Here is a 26,268-nt window from a genome sequence, read left to right as displayed (position 1 = left end):
ACGTGACGAGACTAGGGAGGCAAACTGAAAACACTCACATAAGACGCAGACCTTCACAATAAAACAGGAAACACATACATGCAAAGACACAGACCAGGAAACGCGGACTTAACACAGGAATAGATGGGCAGAACAGAATAACACTAAACAGGAGGAACAACAGAACCAAAATCACACTAATAGAAAACACAAAACGCTGGGTCAAAAGGACCCAGGATCATGACATAAAGAAAAAAAGATTGCTTTTAAAAGGTACAAGAACTGGACTAAAAAAGCAGACAATGCCCAAAGATGGCCAATGACCAGTGTCCTTCAGAAATCCTGGAAAGCTATTGCTCAAAAATTACAGGAACGCTTGGCTCCTTGGGAGCAAAATATTAAGAAATAGGTGGTGTCTCAAGACTTTTGCACAGTATTGTAAACCTTGTCCAAATGAGATGGTGCCATGGGCTTGAATCTGCTGAAAACAGTTTCAGTCTTTGGGTATGCTTTGCCAGCAAAACGGCCATAAACTTTCCCTGTGCACTCTGGAGAAGAAGAATGTGTAAATATTTTAAGATTGGCCTCTCTGATGAGTAACTCGTGACAAAAAACACAAAAGTCTAAAAACGCAATACGAAATTTGACTGTAAGATTTTTCTACGTACTTTCAGTACCTGCTATATTTCAAATGCACGGAGGCAAAACAATGAAACTGTGTTCTGTGTAGGTTTAATATCACCCCTCCAGATTCACACTACACGACTATTGTTCCTGCAGAGAGGAAATGGTAATGCAGTGAATGCAGATTGTTCTGTAGTGAAAATGTACTGTCACCGTGCCCAGAAAAAGCAATGTGTGCTTCTGACTGATAGCGTCATCCTAAGAGCTTCCTTAAGGAAAACAAAAATAAACATAAATAAACCTAACATGCAACATCTGAATTATTCAGCATCCACATAAAGAAAAGTCTCCTGGGCTGGTGCAGCTCCACAGCTCTTCTGACGGAGTTACGCAACACAAAGTCTCACCTGCATGAGTGAATCTGCTTCCTGACATCTGCAGATGGAGGGCAGCCTGAAGAAATGACCCCGTGTCACAACTCTTTACCCGGAGTGTCCATGCCAACACTGCGCTCTTGGTGAGCAGCCCACACAATAGGAAATGCTGATAGTGTGAAAAGAGTAGGTGTCGAGGGGGGGTGGCAGTGAGGGTAAACCTCACAGAGGGAGAGGTGCAGCGACCGTGTGCGGTTACGCATGAAGCTCAGTCCCGCGGCTTGAGTCGGATAAGGCTGAACGAATAAGGCAGCTAAAGCTTATCTGATTGAACTGAGATGGTGGCATTTAATGACTTGGCTTTGAGTGCCATGTCATAGTGCGGCGTATCGATCATCGCCGGGCAAACGTCAAATCTCTCCAGTGTCACGGAGGAGAGAAAACAAGCGTCTGACCAGTGCGTCACAGCGCCCACAGGGGACTGACAAACACCCAAATGAGAGTGAAAATGACATCCATTTTCTGTGTCACTTTGATGATGCGGCAGCAAACCGCTCCACTGACATTTTGTCATCTAAACCGCTGTTTGGGATCTATTTGCTTTTCGTGATTTGTAATTCGGAAAGACATTTAGGGAGCGCTTTGTCTGTGATTACATTTTCCCGCTTTCAAACCCATGAACTACTGAGCCAGCATCAGGTTTTTACTCCTTTCTTTCCCTTTCGCTTGAGTCCCCTCCTCTCATTCATCCAAAAACTCTCCATCCTAATTCGGGTTCATCCCGAACGGACATGTGGATGTATAATACATTCACTCCATCCCCGGCTAAATCACCTCATTACATTATGAAGCACATTCACCAAAGAGAAGGAAATCAGATAACAGTAAGTAAGAACTTGACTTCTCTGTCTTCAATTCAGAGATGTGTACAGAGGGAGGAAAAACACGCTGTGGGGTCTCACACAGAACACAGTCTCATTAAACGAAACGGAGCTTCTGAAGAAATATAGGAAATCATATAATTCAGTCAAAGGCAGAGACAGCCAAAGGAAACGGGGTGATAAGGCTTGACTTTTATTTAAAAAACAGTAATGTTCAATAATGAATACCATCAGATACAGCTAAAAAAGGATGTTTTTTGTTGTAAATGTGAGTGCAGGAATTTCTTTACAAAGCCCGTCTGCCTCTGGGTAATTGGGGGATGACTAAAAATTGTAGAAAAGAGTTTTTGGTACCCTAGATGAGGGAAGGGAGGTTAGTGGTGGTGGAGCACTGTTGTGTGTTTTCTGTCTCACTGACTCAGATCAGCCTCTACAATGATTACAAAGGAGAGATGATTATTTCAACCCCTTTTTAGTGTTATAAGTAAAAAAGAGTGTATCTAGTATATATAAATATAAAATCCAGTCTGATCTTTAAAGATTCTCCACCTCTACACAGATTCACTTATTCCTGCAACTAGAAACAACGTTATTAACAAGCCACACTTAGTAAAGTGTGATGTTTAGCACTGACACAAGTGTAAGGGGAAAAAAATAAAAGCTTGAGACATGTTAATCACAGGTCCTTGTGCTGCATTCATACAGACCTTGACCCACTTTTCTTTACAACATTGCTTGAGTTCACTGACGTTTTGAGGCATTCATTTATGCACAGCTCTCTCAAGGTCCCACCACAGCATTTCAATCACGATGAAGTCTGGACTTTGACTGGACTATTGCAACACCTTGATTCTTTTCTTTTTTAACCATTATGTTGCAGATTTGCTGCTGTGCTTGGGATCATTATCCTGTTGCATGATCCAATTTCAGCCAAGCTTTTGCTGTCAGACAGACTGCCTCACATTTGACTCTAGAATACTTTAGTATACACGGGAGTTCATGATCCACTCAGCGACTGCAAGGTGCACATGTCCAAAGCCAACAACAAGAAGATACAACTTTGGAAATCTAAGCCATGCTGCCATGTTTAGATTAGAGAGAAGAAGCTTTCTCCTGGTGACTTTTGAACAAGCCATGCTTGTTCAGTCTTTTTCTAATTGTACTGTCCTTTAACTGTAAAGGCCTGACCTCACTGAAGAATGATGGACTTCAGATTGTTTATAAATGGCCTTATATCCCTTCCCGGATTGACAAACAGCAACACTTGCTTCTCCAAGATCATTGTTGATGTCTTTTCCCCTTGGCATTGTGGTAACAGTCATCTGAATACTCCTGCAAACTCCGCAAACCTCACACTTTCCAACAATCAATTCATCAACTGCAGTTGATCAACAGCGCCTGGCTGCTTTCTACCCTCTTGGTTCCTGTGTAATCAGTAAGGGTGTACTTCATCTTTCACACACTGCTTCTGCATTTTGTTTTTGTTTTTGTTAAATAAATAATGACAGGGTGTAATATGTGTTGTTTTGTAATTCATCTCAGACTGTATTTACCTCATTTTAAGATCTGTTGTGGACCAGATTACTTTCTTTATGTCCCAATACCCAAAACCTTAGAATTGAAGACAGTCTACTTTCTTCTTACCATGATTATACACCTCATACAGCACTACACAAAACTCTCAGAACCACAAAGTCAGAATCACAAAATGCTGCACCTAAGACATGATTTTCCAGATGTCCGAATGAGCAGTTATGCATGTTTTTGGTATGTCATTGTAGAGCTATAGCAATATGACATACAGGACAGTGCAGTTATATGGTATCCCAAATCAACGGTCAAATCTAGAATCTAGAATCCCTGAATTCATCATTTTTATCATTTTCATTGTTTTCATTGGTGTATCAGATTTGAATCTGCAAAAAAGAGGCACAAGTAGAACTGCTGTTCTTTCTATGCCCCTCTGCTATGTGTCACTGTGCACTGTTACTATGTATAACTAACACAAAGGTCTCTGCACCAAAGCCACCAAGCCAAATTCTCGCTAAATTTAACCTGCATGAATTGTGACTCTGACATTTCTTCTGGGTTGAAAAGGAACCCTTCACACAATGCTAGCTCAATCCACACTGGGGCTGTAACAGACTGCCAGCAGACGTGTTTTGCTAACACTCTCCAAAATGATAAAAATGCCACTCACAGTCCTATCTGGAAGCATTGCAAATTCACCCGGCAGCATCAGCATCAGCCTCACTGGCATGCATGGCACTTTTCTGCTCTTTGAGTTTGTTTTTTTTTTTCTTTAATAAACATGCCTGCAGCTCAAATACTAATCCTCACAGAGCACCAGAAAAAAAATATGACAACTGGTCAGAAAAAAAGGTTTTTAAGGGAAATGCACTTCTTGGCCTCAGCAGAAAAACTGTATATTCTGGGACAGGGTGAGGACGTATTAGAAAATGTCTAAATCTGAAAGAATAAACATAAAGAGCACAGCATTATGAAAACATTTCTAATGTCAAGGCATGTAGGTTTCGTACTCCTCACTTCATCCTTAAACTGGATAACATACAGGCTGGTTTAGGATTAGACAACTCCTCACAGCTCTTGAATTTTTAAAGTTTTAGTTTGCTGAATTCATCCTGCTTGTGGTGCAAATTCGACAAGATTTTTAAAACTGGGGGGAAAACTTAAACTTTGCACATCTGGGTGACTTGTTCCTCAGACAGAAAACACAAAGGACCTTCCTCTCGCACTGTAACTCCCATCATCCTGGGCAAACTGTGACGACAAGAGCTTCAGTCAGCACTCTGCTGAATCGTTTTCTTCTGAACCGTTTATTGGACATGATTTATACTCAAGTGTCCTGCCACATGGCAAAAAAACCCTTTGGGGAGAGCCGCGCAATGCTAGCCAGACACCAAACTGACAAAAAAAAAAAGAGAGAGAAAAACTCCAAACAATGTGAAATACACAGCATTCAAATATCTTGCAGTGCACCAGGACTGTCTCTCCCACAGGTTTACCCTCCCCCTCAGTTTGCTTTGTATAGCAGCCAGTTAGCAATAGCACTGTGCCTTTCAAGGACACCACCACCAGAAAGGATAGAGATAGAGGAAGAGAAGGGGAAAAAAGAGAGAAATTTAGATCCGGAGGTGAGGAGAGCGAGAGATCAGGAAGGAGATACGCCAGAGAGAATCAGGTGGAGACATTTAAGCAGTGCAGGGGAAGGAAAAAGAGGGGTGGAGCTCATGTAAAGTGGGATAGTTAAAGATGCATAAGAGATGATATAGAGCAGAGGCAGAGTGAGATCCAGTGAGTGAGTGACCAGGAAGTGAGAGACTCTGAGAGAGGGAGGCGGCCATGATGGCTTACGTCACCTTCAGGATGACATTGCCGGGACACACAGGTCTGCTGCCTCATCAATTCTACTGCTGCTCAAGGGGACATCATATCACACAATCACACACACACACACACAGGCACAGCCACAGCCTCTGGCAATGTGGCTCTACCTGGCCGAACACACCCGGAGCCTCTGATTGGCTGCTGAAAGCCAGCAGCACTCCCACTGCTCCCTAGCCGGCAAGACTCTGCTTGGAAACAGAGCGACTGTGCTACCACGACAGGCCACTGCTGCAGCGCGGCTCAGCGCTGCTCTGATCCGCGCTCAGGTTCATTGTCCTTATGACAGCATATACGGGTGCTTTAATGGCGCCTGATGGTGTGTCGTTAAGGTCACAACCTGAAGTGTTTAGGAGTAGGTTGATGCCACACACTGCTGTTACACTTCCTCACACACATACAGCCTGTTGTATGATATGTATTATCTATTATTGATAACTAATTACGTGAACTTATGGTTTAATTTTCATTTAATGAGCAGTAAATATCTAAATCGGCTACAAACAAAATGAGGATTATAAAAAAAAAAAGATCCTTTTTGACCTTCAGTTAGTAAATACTCTTCCAGATATAGTGAAACTGATCTAACTCCTCCCTTGACACTAACTACCAATCTGTCTCCAGTGATCTTTAAGTCAAATAATTAGCAATGTCAGCATCTGCATGTCTGACATTAACCATAAGGACCTCTCTATTTTATCCAGCTCTGTTCAACATGAACATAAAGCTGTTTTCTTCTGTAAGATCTTGGACTACATGAGATTAATCCTCGGTAACACTTGCTAGTCATGCATATTAGTAATCTTATTAGCCTACATTTTTACATTTTAGTTAACAAATAGTGTAAAAGTGTAGGCTTGTTTGAACACATATTACTGCTTACTGAATTTTGTATCTTGCTGGTCATAGTTCCATTAGTACAATGATTGTTCTGGACTATAGAGCTGGTCCTGACCGCATCAGGATGAGTCTTTGACTGTGAGGTGACTTATCAATCATAAGTTGTTAGCCAGTGAGCATATGATGGTTGATCCTCATTTTTTAATCTAACCAGACTTAATTTTTTATTCAGTATGACTCAAAATGAGTGACTGAGCGCATGAACCCATCAGGAAAGTGTTTACAGAGGTCAAGACAGAAAGCTGTTTTCCCATAGACTTCAACTGGAACAAAGACTTTTTCCAACCACAGCTGTCGTTATCTGGTGTGTGATGGATGCATCGTGGCAATTCAGGGTTTAGTGTCTCACCCAAAGATGCTTCAGCACATAGACTGAAGGAGCCAGGGATCAAGCCTTGCTCCTTCTGATTGGCAGACAACCCCCTCTACCACCTGAGCCACAGCCGCCCCCCAAAAACAACATAATGTTTAAGCTGAAGAGCTCTACAGAAGCTTGTGAGTAAACTTTGGTAGATGGTCAGTGAGATTAACTGCTTCTCTGTTTCATGCTAGGCTAAATTACTCAACTGATGGGCCACCACTTCAGCTTTAATGTTTCATCTTATTTTCTTATCCAACACTTTGCAAGCAGGTGAATAACTTGCTTTTAAATTACAAATAAAGAGGAAATACTGGATCTAAAGAAAAACAGCTCGCAGAAAAGTGTTGAAATCATGGGATGGAGTTGTTTCCTCACCTTTTCCTGATATTGCCGTCTGGAGGAGTCCAGGGACTGGATGAGAGCTGTTGCATGGCCAATAAAAACAGCATAGCACGTAGCTCCTACAATCATACTCAACATAGTGAGCCAGATATCTGATAGACTCTCCGGGGCTTGGCGGCCATAACCAATGCACAGCATGTGGCTCATTGCTTTGAAAACAGCAAAGGAGTACAGCTCTGACCAGGTGTCGTTCTGTGGAAAGACAAGAAAGGAGATAAACAAGGAGTTAAACACACAAATGTTACATTCAAATATATGTTTCAGACAAGGGTGAACTAGGTAACTAGAAGAAAAGCTTTGGGGACAGGGGGTCATGGAGGAACAGTTATATAAATGAGAGCTCAAGGGACACAGAAGGAAAGAGGGAGGAAGGGGAAACAACACCGAGGGATTCCTTCGAGGCCTAATCAGGAAAGTAGAGACGGTTTGAAAGTTATTTCCTCAGAGAGGAATTATAATGAGAGGCCATTAAATATGCACTTGAAGAACTGTGTGAATCGGAATCTGCTACAGCGGGGCAGCAGTCACCAAGCTGCTTGTGCGGCAACTCTTAAACTCTTATTGTGACTTAGAAAGACATCTATGTTTCCGCCCACTTTAAATGCATGTAATAAACACTTATTAAATGTTTTATTTCACTGTAACTTTGTCCCCAAACACAGCCCTTCACAGAAAAGTCAGATGAAAAAGGTCTTACTGTGCTTACCTGAGTCTGAACACGATGCTGATGCAATTAATTCAAAGCCAAAAGTAGGATCAGAATCCTAGATTTTTAGCTATGTTTAATCTTTTTTCTACTAAAGAAACTCATTATCTGTGTAAGCTGTGTTACTAAAGCAGCGCAAAGGGAAAAAAGGTTACAAACAGCATCCTGAAAACCTCTGAAACCCTCAAGTCTTAAAGAAACACACACACTAAAAGACACACACACACACTTTGCCTCACTAAATATGTACCAGCTACACAGAGGTCACAGGCTGCACTTAACAAAGGCAATCAGCTGCATTATATCCTCCCCATAACCTGCTGCAGAGAAGTGCATCAGCACTTTACTACCGCATTATATTAAGAAGTGTGCAGTTCTTCGCTGTTTCTTTCCTATAACGAAACTAACCAAATGAACCAAAGTGTAGTGCTTTTATGAAAAACCTGAACTTATTCAATGTTTTAATCTCAAAAATTAACATTATTGTTTTAAGTTTATGTAAAAAACCTTTTTAGTGCGATGCAAAATGTGTTGTGTGTATTCAAATGTTAACAATTTGATGATACAACAAGTACTGTGTCTCATTATGAATATTTGGCTTAATTGAGGCAAATAAATGTAGTTTCTCTAAGTGCTGGTAACTCCCAAACCTGAAAACTAAAAAAAACATACGTTTTTTTTGTTGTTGTTTTTTTTGCTGTTTTCTGATTTGTTTTTATCTGATTCCTCTATTAGATTAGATACGAGAACAATCACTAGGTATAAAAGGTTAAAAAAAAATCACAGGTAGAGACTGAGCAGAGAGGTTTGTTAACATCCAAACAGCATAACTTTAAATAGCCACAAAGTGATAGAAAGAGCTCTCCATATGAGGTCAGGGAAATCAAAACTCCCAAAATAAATATAGCTCCACCAAGTGGGCTGGGGCTAAATGGTATATGTAAAAACAGAAAGAAAAACAGTGGAGTGAAGCAGATTGAATAATAGATGAACGATGAGCACTTTGATTCTGAAATAGAAACAGGCAAGAGAGAAGGAGAGACTCCATATCCTCGTAAGTCTCAATCACTGTCCTCAGAGATTTCAGTTTGGGAACTATCCGTTGCTTTGATGGTAATCACCGTCTCCATTAGCCACAGATAGTCTGTTTGAACTTGACTGATAACGCAGGGGCTTTAAATTCATCTTGCGGGACCCTAAAATGCTTCTTTAAATAGCCTGCAGCAACCTTGTTGTGCAAGATGCCTCGCAAACACAGATGTGAAACGCACCTGCCAAACAGTTTGGGCAGGTTTATGTAACTCGTGTGCTGTCAAAATACCTTCACATTATCAGTATGCGTCAGCACTTTATCCATGCTAGCAGCGGTGGGATGCTTTTAATTCTTTCCCCCATAAAGGCGACATTTGACAACCTCCCCTATACCATTAATGACGAGTTATGACACTTCGGTATATATCAATAAAGATGTGGTGTGACAAGAACTAGAATAATTTCTGGGTTTTGTTCATAGGCAGAAAGCACCATCACTAACCTCTGATGCAAACTCATTAATCTTTTTCAGTAAGCAAGTCTGAAATATGACAGAAACCACCCAGTTCAGATAGGAACTGCAAGTAGTAGGGGTAAAACAGGTCATCTACCAATCAGAAGTTTGGTGGTTCGATCCCTGGCTGCCAGATATCCTTGGGCAAGATCCTAACCCCAAATTGTTCTTGAGTGTATCCATCAGAGCCCGATAGAAAAAAAATGCTATATATATATATATATATATACATATAATGTATAACAAAGTTTATAGTCTAATGAAAATTTGATAGCAATCTGTTAAATTCTGTAATCAAAGTGCTACGCGGAGCAACAGACAGACATTCCCATTCCCTGATCCAAATCACTTACAATGTTACAAATGACACAAAGTGCATGAAAAACAACAGTAATACTGAAGTGGAAAATGGAGCAATATCATACTGATCACTATGCGTGCTGGATGCCCGATAAGCTGAACAAACATCTCAAAGATAATCGACAACCATCTGAGAAAGTCGCTGCCCTGGCCTGTCACACGCCCACCAGTTTAGTTTACAACAGCTTATCAGAGTTCATTGTACAGTCAGCTTTGTCTGGTGCTTCCTCTCCTTCTGTTTCTCCCTGTCTGCCTCAGTGTGCGTGGTGTCTTTATGTTCTGCAGTTTGGACAGTGAAATGTATTTATTTGGAAAGTGGAGGGCAAAGCATGCTCCACAGAGAGCTCATTGTAAGGTCAACAGAGAAGCTGGATTTTAGTATTCTGTCCAATATGAGCTGATGGCTGCCTGGCCCAGTGGAGCTACTTAATTTAAGCCAACTTTAGAGAAGATGAAAAGAACCGGAGACACTTTGTTATACACTGTGTTTCATGAGTTAGATATGGTGAGAAAATGCTTACTCTGTTTAGCCTTGTATCATCTGTGTCATAGTTATAAGCCCAGAAACTGAAGGAGGACTTTTGCTCAGCTGGTCAGTTATACCAATGACATCAATTAAATCCGAACAGCTCATGTTTACATTTGGAGGGGCTCATGCAAACAAAAATAGTGCATAACACTAAAAGTTCAGTGTATCAACATTACTCTTTGGACAGAGTCAGATTAGCTGTTTCCAGCATCTTATTTCACCGTCTCCACTCGAGTTTGATCGTCATGGTACATATCTCAGACTTATACGTGTCTTCTTTTTTTAACCCTTGGTCAAGCTTTTCCTGCAAAGGTTTTGTGTTAAATTAAATGTAACTTATAAGTCATTTTTTGTACTCACTGTGATGAAATGGTAAACCTGTGAGCGACAGATTAAAGAGGATTAGGCAGATGAAGCAGAGACCAACATGCCCTGATTTTTTTTCTTAGTACCGGCTGTGTGCTAAAATTATTAACCTGTCATTAACATCAGTTATTTTTTTGGACTTGACAAAACTCATTCAGAGAAACTGGAAAAAATATTTCTATTGAGTGAATAGTGCTCCTCATCACCAAATATATATATATATATATATATATATATGTGTGTGTGTGTGTGTGTGTGTGTGTGTGTGTGTGTGCGCCCCCCCCCCCCCCCCCCAAGTTGCTGTCACTCACATGCCAGCAACTTAGTTCACTAAAACATGGAGACAAACGGGATATTGTATTTGTTTTAAATGTTATGTACTTGTGTGGTACATGTATTTTTGCCTTTTGCTGCCATGATGCCAGGTCTCTCTTGGGAATGAGATTTTTAATCTCAATGAGATTTTTTTTACCTGGATAAATAAAGGACTAATACATTTTTTTAAAAAGTCAAGATGGCCTGATGAATTTCAAAGTGAACATCAGAGCACAGGTGATTTAAGAGACTTTGAATCTAGCATGGTTGTTGGGCCAGACAAGCTACTCTGAGTATTTCAGAAACTGTTGATCTACTGGGATTTTCCCACACAGCCATCTCTGGTGTTTGCAGAGAATATTCTGAAAAAGAGAAAATATCCAGTGAGCAGGAGCTCTCTGGGTGAAAATGCCTTGCTGATGTAAGAGGAGAATGGCCAGACTGCTTTGAGCTGACAGGAGGGCTGCAGTAACTCAAATAACCACTCAACACAACCAAAGTTTGCAGAGGAACGACTCTGAACGCACAAGATCATTAACCTTGAAGTAGAAGTAGCAGCAGAAGACCACAGCAGGTGCCACCCATGTTAGTTAAAAACAGGAAACTGGATGTTTAAAGGGTGCAGCATACCTGAGTATTGTTGCTGCCCAGGTCCATCCCTTTATGACCACATTGTACCGATGGCTCAAACTGGTTTCTTGACCAGGACAGTGAGTTCACTGCACTCAAATAGCCTCCACAGTCACCAGATCTCAATCCAATAGAGCAGCTTTGAAAGGTGATGGAACGGGAGATTCACATCATGAATCTGCAGCAACTGTGTGATGCTGGCATGTCAGTAACCACCAACATCTCTGAGGAATGTTTCCAGCCCTTTGTTGAATCTGTGCAATGAAGAATTAAAGCTGCTGTGAGGGGAAAAGGGGGTACAAACCAATACCAGAGGGGTGGAACTAATAAAGTGTATATATATATTTTTTGATGGTGGCCACAGCAGCTGTCATCTTTGTGAAAAGCCTCCATGAAATTGTAGTGCTACCATACTTGTGAGGACCGACAGTCACTTAAGCGGACAAAATGCCCGTCCCCACGAGTTTGAAGGAATTTTTGAGACTCAAAATGTGGTTTTAGTGTCAGGGTTACAATTAGGTTATGGTTATGTTTAGGCTAAGGGTTATGGTTAGGCATTCATTTTTGATGGTTAGGGTTTGGGGAAGCTGCTAGGGGAAGCATTATCGCAATTAGATGTCCTCGCTAAGATATGAAAATGTGTGAGTGTGTGTGTAAGGGAAATAAGTTGAGTCAGGAGCCCACTTTAGTCCTTTTAACAACACCATGTGAGGGAAAGTTCCTGTTACACTGGCTTCAAAATACTTCCTCTTGAGTGGCTTTCAGCATAATTAGATGTCATAGCTACTTGTTCAGTAATACAACGTCTTTTAGTAGGCTATAATATTATTGCATTCCTTGTACCCGGCTCAGTAAGGCTGTACAAAACAAAAACACCTGCGATATAATCCCATCTTTCTCTCTCCTCTCCCACGAAACAAACACCACCAACTAATTTCGAGTTAATTTAGAGCTCAGACAACAGATTTAGCTCTTCATGTGTATATTGCTATAACTGGCTTAATGAGTACTTCAAATCAAATCTGAAATATCCCACAGCAGACCTGTGATGGTGTTTGGTCAAACTAACTGCAATGAGTAAATCAGATGATTTCACACCAGACACAGTGATTACTGACTTACTGTCACTAAAGTAAGCAGACCACTGTACTGCAAAGCTGAGGGAAGCGGAGGATAATGGGAAAGAGACGCCTCTGTGATGTGGGTACTGGAAGGGATGGGTGCACACACAGCTGTAATTACAGAGTTGAAAGTATACACCCCGTTTCTGTCAGTTAGCATGACTGTCACTGTTATTACCCAGTCGCCTCTGTACTCTATAACGCAGCCAAGCTCTATAAGCACTCTTGCATGGAAATTAACTTAGTGGCTGATAAGGCAGAGTAAAGCTCACGCTAAATATAACCTGAGTTCAATACAGGGGTGGAAGTCGGGTGTACTGCTAAAACAACCTATGTTCCCTGAGGTAGTACAAGTTTGACTGAATCCAATTATTAGCTGGTGGATGTCATTCAGAGTTACAGAGTGTTCTCAACGCCCTCCATGGGTCCTGCCTGTGGGCTCCACACCACCAGAGCCACTGTAGGGTGTGAGCCATGATGGATGGCCTGGCTGCAACACAATGGCTAATGTTACAAGTTGTCAGCCACTCAATAGGGGGTGGTCTCAGGTGGCCATATGTAGCCCATGCCAGAGCGGGCCTTTCGTTTGAGAGTGACGGCTCTCTGGAGACCGGCTGTCTTTGATTATACAGCAGGAGAGAACACTGGAGGAGTCAGTGTCCTGTCAGGCCCAGACTCCATCATCATGGACTTCAAACTCTGCAGCGTGTACTGAGCACGATTGTCTTTTGTGCAGCCTATAAGTTTAGAAAAGTAGAAATACTTTTGAACTTGTGTTGCTGTTGCATCTGCGGTGCTTTTTTAGTTGTCATTGTTAGATACGCGCTTTACATTTTACATAGCAGCTGCATGTTGGTGCACTAATTTGAAGGATCTCTTGGATATTCTCTCGGTGAGTTCTTTAGGCCTTTAACCTCTTTCACCCTGGAGGTCCGTCTCTTCCAAAGTACCATAGTACATTTACTGAGCAGGCCCCTGTTCCTGCTATGATTAAAATGGATGTACTATTTGTTGTGGTTCATTTGCGTTGTATCAAAGTTGGTCGAGTGCAGTTGACAACTTTTAGAACAGGTCCAAAATCATCTGTGCCACTGACACAGTTTTATTGCCGTTATGTACTCTCTAATTTATGATGTCATCAATATTTGATAGACATTTTTAAACCTCACTGTGGGCCGATATAAACAAAAGTCTTTCGTTTTTCATTTTGTGAGTCCAAAACAGCATTTTCAAATTCCTTATTTTGATTTACCATGAATGTCGAGTTATGTAAAACAAAGATATTAGCCATAAGTCATGTGAGCAACAGAAGTAGTGAATATTTGGTACTTACAGCTAACCAAAAGATTTCATCTGTTGTCATTAAGTTGCTGATTTAATTTTCTGTGGCTCGACAAATGGAGCTAATCATTTCAGATCCAATAAATCGCCGCAATTTCAATTTGACTGTCTTATTCCTATTCTCTGCACACTGCCTTTCACCCTCTGACATGACAGATGTTGATAGGCTCCAACCCTGAATTGGACAAGTGATTAAGAAACTAGATGGAAGGATGGATGGATAAATTCAAAGAAGCAGGGGTGTTTGTTATACTGGTACTGTGGTGTGTACTTCAGTGTAGGGCATAGAGCTGATACAGTCAAGGCAATGCATGACGGATTTTTAATCATCTATAACATCAAAGGCTTGGTTTTGATATAGTCAGCCTCGGGGGTGAGCGAACACACCTCCACTCATTGCAATCTCTAAATTTCTGCATATAAATATGTGTACCTACATTTTCTGGATGTAGGTTAGTTATTTAGAGGAGCAAAATAAAAAGTAAGAGGTAATTTATTGTTCTTTTTGTCCAAGATCATTTTACCAGCATTGAAGATATATATATATATATATATATATATATATATATATATATATATATATATATATATATATATATATATATATATATATATATATATATATATGACCCAGCTCTACAAAATAACATCAGTAAAACTGCAGTAGGTTTCAGTCTGACACATCAAACAAAAAGGGAATCCTTTTCATCTCAGCAATATGGCAAAGAGGATGTTTACCCTCATCATCCCATTAACTTGTTCCAACTAGAATTACTCTTGTACAGCACTAAAAACAAGAGTCCCTCCTCTCATCCAGGAAATACTTCAAATCTGAATTTACAAGCCGTCGTGGCCGACCCAGACGGTGTCTGGGAGCAGGACCCAATCTGTTTAAAACCCCATTTGGACCTGTGCCTCGTGTCTGGGTTTGGTGTGGTCTCCTCTTGCTCAGTAAAAGGCTGGTTTGACAGACAGACCTATAAACAAACAGCTTTTATCTCTCTGAGAGAGACATGGCAACAAAGAGCCCAGCTGCCTGGCCATATTTCCCCCATCCCTCTATTTCCCCCTTTTATCTTTCCTGTCATCGCCCCACCGTGCTGAAGAGGAGGCACGGAGTGATGTAGAGGTGCACTTAAATCTCACAGGTTTGTTTTTAACAGCCTCTTTGTTGATAAGCTATACCTGTTTTCTGCCAATAACAAGGTTGTGATATGAGTAATATCCTTGATTTGCTTGAAAGGCGAACACACTTTTCCTCCTGAATCATACACAGCAGTGATCACTAAGCTCAATAATGATTTTCTGCCCTGGTATCAGTAATATTAATTAATATTAATATTATAAATTATTGAATCATACACGGTTATTTGTAAAGTAGTGTGGTCACGATTAAGATCTGTTTAATGTTCATGTCTTAATATTTTTTGTGCTCAGATCATTTAAAAAGATTAACCAATAAAAACAAGCTACTGAGGCAGCACAACAGAGATATTGAATTTTTGCTTGCATGCCTCCTTCCTGCTGCCCACATTACCCACACTGGAGAATCAGCTGTGTTATGCTGGTGGAGCCTGATGTAGCTTTGAGCTGAGGAGTGGGCGACAGACGATATCTGGTAACTTCAAGTGCCATCACTTGACATTTATCACACTTCACACAGCTTTGTGAAGTGACAAAGGGCACTGTGTAACTTTCTTTAACATATTTAGAAAGGTCCTGTAAACAAAAGTGGAAAATTGGTGGTGTTCGTCTCTAAAGTATTAAAAATCTCTGAGGCCAATTTGAGGCTTCCCTTCTCCAAATAACCTTTCTAAAGCACCGGGGTTTCCTGCGCAGTGAAAGACAAGAAAGAGCTTATCATGGTCACAAAATATTGACTGAGATTTAGCCAATATTTTCTGATGACAACGAGACGCTTCGATCAATACCTTGTGACCACAGTTAGTTCTTGTTCACTCGGGTTACAAGAATCAAGCCCAGTTCTGGTCTGATACGTGCAGTCCGACGTGCCTAGTCATGATCCCCTCATACGTACCTCCATCTTGTTGAGGGACACCCAGCAGTCCGATGGGAACTCCTGCAGCATGGGGACCAGGAACTGTAGGCAGCCATCCCAGTGACATAACAACAGCATCATACCAATCAGGTTAAAGATCCGCATCACCGCGCTGGCTAGGTCATAGGTCATATGAAAGATCTGGAGACAGCAAGGCAAGGAGAGATATGTAAGATTATATTGGAACATGAACTCAGTAATTATGGCTTTCTTGACAGTGTCGTAAGTTTTATCTGATGAGACTTTGGTGCTATGTGTTCTCCAGCTGTCTGCATTTCAACCAGTCGAAAGGATTACCCCCTACCTCCAATTCATAATTGCTTTACTTTGATCTTAATGGAAAACATCATGAGGACAAGGAAAGGGGAACTTATAAGGACTTCGTAAAAGAAAAACTTGGTAGTGATGCACTCTTGAACAAATGACTGCAATGTTGAAACAACAATGCCCAGATGGGCTACAAAATGCACATCGGACATCATTCCAGCGTGCTGTTTCAGGCAGTTCGTATATATGACAATTTTAATTTTTAAAATCGTGGATGTTAAAAAAAAAAGCTGAAACAGAAGGATACATACAGCTAATACAAAGTGAATTGTAGTAAACTTTAAACATGTTTTTGATTAAGCTTTTCCTTTATATGTAAATCTTCACACAAGGGAAAATCTCAATAAGTAGCAAATTTGATCTTTTTTCTTTTCATAAAAGATGCTCCAGAGTAACATGTGGTCTTATTATGGCTGCCGTGTGGATGCGTCCTGGTCACTTCACACATTCAGGAATGGTCCTGAGCAGATTTGATTACCTGACCCACCACCCTTTGTGCTACTTCCTTTTTTTATTTGGAGGATTATTCCCTGTTTTTACTTTCTCCCTTTGTTTTCTGTCCACAGTTGTTAGTGTCTGATTCATCCCACTGTACCTTATTAACCTCCTCCTCGCCGTGTCTTTATTCTGTGTGTCTTCTTTCACTCTGTGTCACAGAGTCAACACAGCTTCCTTTTGTTCTGCAGCCTCTTCATTCTCCATGTTGGTATTCATAACCCCGGCCAGTTTGTCTTCTTGTGTGTGTGTGTGTGTGTGCGTGTATCAGTAACCGTGTCCACTTTTGAACCTCAATCTTGACCATGTCATCTGCCCCTCTGCTAAGAATCTACTATGAATTCATTTCTTATTGTGAAGCTGCCTTCCTGCTCAGCTTCACACTCTTCTTTGGATTCCACCAAGTTTAATCAATGAGTAGGGGAGACAGCTTTCCATCAGTTTCAAACCAAACACAGCAGGAGCGAGCAGCGCATTCGTTACACCGAGATATGTGACATCAATCTGAGGCGCCAGCACGCATGGGGCCCAGTCACATATACAAAACACTCACGCAAGCCGGCAGGCACAAAAGATACACTAACAGCGGAGATAGACGTGCCATCACATGCACACAGCGTGATGGACGGGGACCATCATGAGCTTTAACAACTGATAGTCTGTGTCGTCTCGCACATCAATCATCCTCCATCACTGGACAGTCACTTAGGCCAATCATCTATCACTTGCCTGACCTCAAGAATCAAAACTGTGATGCTGCTTAGCATCTAATAGCTGCTTAAAAGCACTAATAATAGGTATGAGATCTTAATGTGTAGAAGTGACAGTACGTTTCATTATAAAACACGTAGAATGGTCTGATTAGTCTACTATGAAGGAACAGGAAATGGGTCATTTCTTACTCAGTGCAACTGAGGGAGAAGTGATACTCTATGACTGGAGTGATGAGGAATGAGACTGGACATGAATCACATGTGCTGATCTTTCTAAATGCAGCTTTAACCTTTATGAGGTTTTCACTGTCACTTTTTATCAATCAGCGACTCACAAAATAGAGCAGTTGGCCATCATTCTTGCAAGGAGGATGGATGACAGAAAGCCGACTTACACGGTCATGTTGTGCTGGCTCACTGAGGTGTTCAGAACCACGGACAGCACCGAGAACGTTACAGGAACTAAAAACAGCTCACAGCTTCAACTCTTGGATTTTCAAAATAAACTGTTATAGTTAACAATAACGGAAACAGGCATTTGAAATGGGCATCTCCCGCATGTGCCAGTGTTTCGCTCTCCACTACATCGCCGCTCTTATTCTTCGCACGTGCAAGTATTACTTCCCATCATGCACCACTCTATGTGCATATCACATAATATCTTCAGAAATCCAATTATCCAAAGGTCAAGTGAGCAGCCAAGCCCCACTGTGCTGCTCACTACTGCAAAATGCCAGCACCAGGCTGCCAATACTCGCATAAATGAAAAGTAGAGCGATCTTATGACACTGTTGGACCTCCTGTCTCCCAGGCTATTCCTCTTAAAGCAGAGGAGGAGAGTCTGGTGAGGGGCTGGGGCAGGGGCCCACAAAGGTGTATCCCTCTCGTGGAGTAAATAATAGCTGAGTGGCCAGGAAGTTCAGGACTGGTGCTTTGGGTTCAGTCTTCAAGAAGCATCCTAGCAACAGCACCCATCCTCACATGCAGAGTCTACCAGTCAGGTCTGTGCAGACCTGCCGTCTCACCTAACTCTAATCACTTTAAATGAATAATTAGTCACATAATCACAGTCGATAGCCCCCCTAGTGCTGCTTATGATAATGGCTGTCTCTACTTCACCTGCTCTTCCTCCGGTCTCTTAATTGATTAACTATGTTTGCCCTGGTAATAGGTTGCTTATTAAGTGCCACCTGTGGGACTGCCAGGTCAGATGGAGACAGAAGGTTAGGAGGATGGTGTTACAATAACAGTAATTAGAATGCAAACTTTGTTAGCGCGCAAACATCCTGCAGACATTATATTTTTCTCACCAGGTGGCAGGTGAGAACACTGATCCTGGGCCTCCAGGTGAAGGAGAGCAGGCCAGAGAAGCAGATTGTTGGTTTGGCCATGAGCCAACATCAGCATATTGGAGGAAAATCACTGACCTTTTCTCATGGACTAAGCTAGGGGTTTCTTCTTCTGTAGCTGTGAGTTTTGAGATAATGTTTTAGCTCATGGACAGCTATGAAATGTGTGACCTTACCTCTTCCCATTGGTGGATGTAGCGTATTAATCTGGAGAGCCTCAACAGCCTCAGGAGACTCAGGATCTTGGTAAAGCGGACGATCCTCAGGGCCCGAGCAGTCTTGTACACCTCTGAGTCGATCCCCTTCTCTACTATAAGGAATATGTAATCCACTGGGATGGAGGAGATAAAGTCTACAATGAACCAAGTTTTTAAGTACTTCTTCTTAATGGTTTTAGGGTCCAAAATGATGTCTGAGTTGTCCTCGATGATGATTCCAGTGCGAAAATTAAGCACAAGGTCCATGAGGAAGAAGGTATCGGACACCACATTGAAGATGATCCAGGGCGTCGTGGTCTCGTCCTTGAAGAAGGTGATGCCCACGGGGATGATGATCAGGTTGCCCACCATGAAAAGCAGCATTGTAAAATCCCAGTAGAACCTATCAGGCGTGTGTGCGAAGTGGAAGTGGATGTGTGTGCGTGACAGTGCATTTTAGATGGGTGTGTGCACAGAGTACAGGAGGGGAAAAGAGGGGAAAGGGGAAGAAAAGACAAAAATAGAGTCAGATGAGAAGAGGGATTTGCTGTGGAAACGCAATAGGCACAAGAGACTGCCTGGCTCAAAATGGAAAAGTGTAAACAAAGTGCAGCCAAAGTGGTATTTTTTGCCAGCATGAGCATGCAGAGAATAATGGGGGGGAAAGATACTTACTTTTTCCGATACTGACGTGAATTATAATCAGCATTAAACCGATTTCTTTACACATTTTAGGTTTTTGTAACAAAGCAAAAGGAATCTAATGATTACCACTGTTTGTGTGAGTAAGGACATGTAGCAGAACTGCTTTTCCTGTAATAACTCAAAAAATTAAATGCAAATGTTTAAATGATGGGTTAAACCATGGAAGGCCTTTTCATCTTCGTTTCTGAACCACTGGGTTTTATTTTGGCTTTGCCTCTTAATAATAATAATAATACATTTTATTTATAAAGCGCCTTTCAAGACACCCAAGGACACTGTACAATAGATAAAAACACATAATAGAACAATGACACAATGAAGAACAATAAAACAAAAGCGTAAGATAAAATTAACATACAGTGGGTTCACAGTGAATATGCAGATTTGAACAGATGAGTTTTGAGTTGAGATTTAAACTGGGGGAGAGAACCAATGTTTCTTATATCTGAGGATAGAGAGTTCCACAGCCTGGGGGCAGAGAAGGTTAGAGAAGGTTAGCAGAAGAAGTTTGTATATTATCTGGAATTTCACTGGGAGCCAGTGAAGTTCTTGAAAAACAGGGATGATGTGCTGGTAGGAGGGGGTTCTGGTGATAATGCAAGCAGCAGAGTTCTGAACCAGTTGAACCTTATGGGAGGATTTTGGGGGGGAGACCATGCAAAAGAGAATTGCAGTAGTCAATACGGTAGGTAACAAGACTGTGGACAAGAATGGACATAGACTGGGTGGAAAGAGAAGGACGTAATCTGTTAATGTTGCATTTGGCAGGACCCTCTTCATTGTTTAGGGTCCTGCCAACACTTATACATCTGCATGTTTAAAAATAAGTATTAAGGGAATATAAATGACCAGAAAATTCCTTTTTAATTTCTTTCTGTTGTTCAGACCTCATTAAAACCGGATATGTATGAATATAAGCTGAATTTGCGACAGGCAACAAACAAGGATATGTTTCATGTTTTTTATTTACTTTAATTTAATAACACAGATGCATGCATTTAGGATTTGAGTGAGGAAGTGCTTCATAGGAAGTAGCCTATTATAAAGATCAGCAAGTAGATATTGATTGTTTTCTCTCAGGTTTTACATCTGGAGTCTGAGAGACTGCAAACGGAGGGATTTTCTCACTATTTTTATTATTTTTTATTTCTGAATTCTGAATGATCTGTTTAAACCCATGATTGTATTCTCTTGTCACAAAAAGTCGCGCATAGACTGTGTCAAATGTGTTTATGAGCTCTCCTGGGCCCCACTAACAGAAAATGAGGGCTCGTTTATACGAAACTCTCAACAATATTACGGTATTGATATCAAGAGGACGACAGTCTCGCTTACTTACTGCCAGTGCTGATGTGACAGGCTGGTAAATGGGACAGAGAGCAAAGTGTTGAGGTTTGATCCCGTCACAGGAAGCTCTGCAGGACAGGTGCAGCGCTGAGTCATTACACTGCGACTTATGCAACAGGAACTGACTCCCCCACCACACGACAACAACAATACCCGCCCCGATGATGATATTTGAAGCAACTTTGTTGCTTTAAGATGCATTAATTAGCATAAGTATCAGGGGAGGGCCGCTAGCTTCTCGCGGAGTGGGAGTCTGCGAGCTAAACAAAGGTCTACAAAGTGGCCTGTCGTCAAATTGCATCTCTGCTGCTGAAGTTATGTCTCATGCTTGGTGTCCTGACACGGTGTTACGTGATACGAAAGGGCCAAGCGTGGATGATGAGTGATGGGGGTCTAAACGTAGCGCTCACACGCGCGAGCCGACTCCAAATGAGATGGGAGCTGTCCACTCCCTGTGGTGCTGAAACCAACCTATCCAGCCCCAGAGTCAAACCTGCTGGTTTTTTTGACCCAAATTCAATCAGGCGACTCATACGTTTATAATAAAACGCTGAAAGGCAAGCCTCCATCACGAGGAGCCCTCTTCTCTGGTGCTTCCTCCAAAATATTTGAATGACAAAATAGCTGCTGGATATCCAGCTGGGTCATCGGCGTTTGAGCCGCAATATAAAAGAGCGCATCCGTCATTATAATGCACAATCCGGGGAGTCTTACAGGCGGATATGTCTCCAGTGAGCATGCTTGAGGTTTCCGCACACTTGGCTCAAGGTGACATTCCATTACTGAGTGCATCGCATACACACGCGGGCACACACATTCTCACACACACACACACACACACACACACACACACACACATACATATACATCCTGTCAGCAAGCTTTTGTGGTAGAGCCTACACTGCACACCTTATCCGGATCCTCAAAGAAATAATGGCATTTTAAATGAAGGCAGATTCAGAGCGCTGTCCCCTTTGCTAAATGAGATCGCACTGCAACGAAAAGTCGAGGTGTATTAGCAGGCCTAGCTTGTTGAGCACCCCAGACATGCTATAGTGTGGACTACAATGGGTTTGTTTACAACCTTGAAAGGACACTCTTCGCTAAAGTCGGTTTGCCTGACAACAGGTTGTTTGGCGGGGGGATTACAGGCAGTCCGATGAAATGCATCGTTTAAAATCTCTGCGGGTTCAATCATAAGGGACAGCATGAAAAACCAGCAGCTGGCAGCCCCGAACAATAAATACATGTGTTTCCAAGGAGTCCCAGTGGTTAGGCTACTCACTGCAAAGTAAGTTGTAGATGACAATGAGGACCCTTACGAGCCCCTCATGTAACCAATCGCACCCACAGCTCTTACCTGAAATCGCTGTAAGGGTGGATAATCCAATTTCCAGCTGATTTTACCCTCTCCTGCTCTCTCTCCACTGCTTTTTGACTACCATACATGCGCAAGGAGAATTTGTTAACTCCAGGCTGCAGCATACTGCTAAACTGCCGCTGCATGAAGCTGGCTTGGCTTCCCCGAGGTTCTGCATCTTCGGCGGGCACAATTGCCGGGCCATCCTCCGGCTTCTGGAAAGTGACAGAGTTCCTCGGCTGCTGGGTCTGAGTCTGAGCCGGGCCGTGTAGCGAGGACGAGGCTTTCCGGCTTGGTGCGTTAGAGAAGGACACCTTGGAGTCCTTTTTCTCGGGGACTCCGCTGGACACGGGGTTTGCGCTTTCTCCTCCGTGCCCCCCGGTCAGGGACCCGCCTGGCGTGATCGAGCCGTCCATGCTGGCGGTGGTCGAGTTACAGGCTCCTCGCTTGGCGCTCCCCCCGTCCTCGGCTCTCCCCGATCCCCCGGTCTGCTTCTCCGTCTTGGAGATGATTGAGCGCAGGCTCCCGGTACCCGAGTCCCTCCTGCATTCTCCGTTTTTGTTGCATTTCATGCTGGAAATTGGAGCGACGCCGTTGCAACCATCACCCGCTGTCGCGTTTAAAACCTCTACCGCGACCGCTGATTCCGACGCCTCCACCCCAGAAGCTCTGCAGGTCTCGCCGCGTTGGGCAGCATCGCCCGGAGAGGGTGTCTCGGTAGCTCTGGAGGCAGCAGTGGGCCGTGGGGCGGCAGGAGCGTCCTCTGTGTGCGTAAGGCAGGGTTCCTTGTTGGAGTTTCTCCTGGAAGCCAAGGACGAGGCTCCCCCTCCTGGCGTAAAGTTCTTCATCCTGATACTGCCGCCTCCTCCTCCGCCTCCGCCGCTGCCGCTCCCCCCAGCTCGGCGCAACCGCGGATGCTGAAACTTGGACTCCTCTTCTCCGTCCTCGGTCTCGTCCATCACGACGTTGCTGGGCACACCGGACAGGTTAGCGCTCGCTGCCCCGGGAGAGCCAGGGTCCAGACAGTTCTGCCCGCTGTTGCTCCGCGTGCATTTGGATGAGACAGCCTTGGCTGCGCTGATGTGGCTGCATCCAGTGCCGCCCTCCGCCTTCTTTTTCATGGTGGCAGCAGACGCCGGCGAAACCTCATTCCTGTCCATGACATTGAGCATATCAAATTTTGCCTCCAATTATCTTTGAAGAAAGCCAATCAGAGATAGAGCGAGGATGGAGAGGAGAAGAAGGGGGAGAGAGAGGGAGAGATGGGGGGAGAGAGAAAGGAGAGAGGGAGGGGTGGACGTGACTTATTTGCAAACTACTGCACTTATATTTTCACTAGTCATTGTGTCAGAAATGATTAAGCATCAAATTAATTGGGTTCTTTGCGTCAAATGTCATTACACCATTAGCCTGTGCTCTTCTAAATTCAGTTCAGCCTGCATCCAGCTGAGGCCTCTCAGTCATTACCTTAAACATGAATTAAGCGTCATGTTTAAATCTAAAAAAAATACCTGACATGCTGCCAATTACTGAATGTTTTTCCCTGAACGTCAAAGCAAACTGAAATTAATTCATGTGTTCTGTAAGACGTTGACAATGTCAATCTTCCTTAAAGCATGTTGGCGCCTTAGCTGGTGTTTAGCACCCTCTAGTGGTCATAATTCATTTTGTGATTCTGGCAAAGCTCTCAAATGTTATCCATGGCACATGTTCAAAACCAGCAACAGATCTACAGTCTGGACTCATTTCTCTACAAAAACAAAGTGCATTGATGATCCCGAGGGGACATACTGAAACTCACAATATTGTTTTTTGTCCTAAAAGCTTTTTCTTCTTTCTCATTCAACTTATTTATTGCTACACATTTGAGTCTAGTAAAAAAAAATATCCAAAATATGAATGGGTCCAGTATAAAGTTTCTTACATTCAAAGCATACAATCCATCATTCTCTTCTGCCATAGAGCAAGAGGCAGGCTACACCCTGGACAGGTCACCAGTCTGTCACAGGGCTAACACAGAGAGAAGACAACCATTCACATTCATATTCACACCTATTTAGAATCACCAATTAACCTAACCCCACTAACTGAATGTCTTTGGATTGTGGGAGGAAGCCGGGGTACCCAGAGAGAACCCACGCAGACACGGGAGGAACTCCACACAGAAAGTCTCTGGCTACAAGCTGGATTCAAACCCAGGACTTTTTAGCTGTGAGGTGCTAACCACTGCCAAGTATACTGCTCATGAAACAAAAACCTCTGTTCTGGCGCTGTCCACATTTGGCATTTTTTTTGTTTTTAAATGCTTACTCTTATATGAAAAGGAAATACCAAGGAATAATCAATTAGTTATTCCTGTCCTTCTCCAACACCCGACCCACAAAAACAGAACAACTTAACACTCAGAAGTGGAGTCAGCTACTGCATAATCTGGCAGAGACTACCTGTGACAAAGGTCGGCAAGAATACACAGCAGATGTCGTGTACTGCAACGACTGTGTTGTGGTTTCACCTGCAAAGTATGAGCACAACACCAGCTGCTTCCACATAGTGAACAAGTAAATGAATATCCACTGGCACCACCACGTTCCAGACTAGCAGATAGTCTGAACCCACATGTAACACCAGCCAAAGCCACAGAGGTATAGCTTCATCTCTACAGATTTAGGCCATGATAATCGAGTGTTCTGCCACCAGAGGAGAGATAGTAGCTAGCCTCTTTTCTTTGTTCTAGTTTTGGTTGGGCGCAATTTCGGCCACATATATAATTTAAAAAATGGTTGTGGTGCTTCACAGAATCTGGCATTTACACAAGAATATACAGTAACTAATCCCACTTAGCAGATCTGTTCTGCGACATCTCAGAAATCTCTTATCTTTTACTATCAGTGCCCAGAAGTCATCTCTGCGCCCCCCTCCCCCCCCCCCCCCCCCCCCCCAAAAAAAAAAATGTAGTCTTTCTCTCTGTCTCCCTCTTTCTGCCGTCTTCCCCTTGCATCATTAGTCAAAAATGTGCAGCTGCACTGAGGTTCGGTTTAATTTCCTGGTAGTGGTGATGTAGTGGTCTGACATTCTCAAATGGTTTCCAGCTAATTCCAGACCAAAGGGAGGCAGGAAAATTAATGTAGGTAGCAGAAAAGAAACTCAACGAGTAGGTAGGTAATGTGAGTGGCCCAGAAACATGTTGGTGAACACAAGAGCAGAACGCACACGCTATAAAGGTTTATCCATTAATCAAACCACATGTGTTAGCCCATATTAGGAAGACTAAGCGATGGCCTTATTTGTGTGGCCCATAAGGTAAGAGCTCTAAAAACTAAAGAGGAATCACATCATCTGTAAGTCTTCCCAAAAGTTCTAAGGCTTAGTGATACAAAATTTCTCCACTACAGCAGTTCTGTCAAGCTTGTGTAAATAAGTCACCAAAAGCTTTCTGTAATTGCGTTGACATGCTGCCACCTCATTTCTTTGTACCAACAACTTGAAGTCCTTTAGCAATCTTATATTCATTTACTTGAATCTGAAAACCTCACGGGGCGCTGCAGTGACTCAGACGCCACCTGATTATTAATGGCTGCTTAATTCAATGGGAACGTCTGATGTCTTTTTCACACATTGACAGAAATCCAAGAATGGCATGTTCCTTTCAGGGAAGTAGTTCAAGGCTTGAAGGTTTTATCAGTGTAGATTTAGGTTTTATGAACACAAGGCCTCAAATGAACTTGTAATGTTGTAAATTATCTATCAGAGTCATCTGATGATATGTATAAATACACTCATCAGCTACTTCATTAGGTACTTACTTCCTTAACATAAATATCTAATCAGCCAATCACATGGCAGCAACTCAGTGCGTTTAGGCATGTAGACGTGGTC

At 42.6% G+C, this 26,268-nt stretch overlaps 1 protein-coding gene across 1 annotated transcript in view; it reads right to left on the bottom strand.

The window, feature by feature from the left end:
* The window catches only part of LOC102789567 (potassium/sodium hyperpolarization-activated cyclic nucleotide-gated channel 2), a 32,005-nt gene extending 8,384 nt beyond the window's left edge, over nucleotides 1-23,621 (bottom strand). The window contains exons 1-4 of the mRNA XM_006786633.2: nucleotides 22,393-23,621; nucleotides 18,960-19,383; nucleotides 15,879-16,040; nucleotides 6,900-7,118 (exon numbers count right to left, since the gene is read on the bottom strand). Coding sequence (XP_006786696.2) covers nucleotides 6,900-7,118; nucleotides 15,879-16,040; nucleotides 18,960-19,383; nucleotides 22,393-23,564 — 1,977 coding nt within the window. The 5' untranslated portion in view covers nucleotides 23,565-23,621. The remainder of the gene's footprint in view (nucleotides 1-6,899; nucleotides 7,119-15,878; nucleotides 16,041-18,959; nucleotides 19,384-22,392) is intronic.
* Between the last annotated feature and the right edge of the window lie 2,647 nt (nucleotides 23,622-26,268).

This window comes from Neolamprologus brichardi, chromosome 18 (genome assembly GCF_056152115.1).
Source record: "Neolamprologus brichardi isolate AB-2024 chromosome 18, ASM5615211v1, whole genome shotgun sequence".
Classification (NCBI taxonomy): Eukaryota; Metazoa; Chordata; class Actinopteri; order Cichliformes; family Cichlidae; genus Neolamprologus; species Neolamprologus brichardi.
This window is presented reverse-complemented; position numbering and strand designations above follow the sequence as displayed.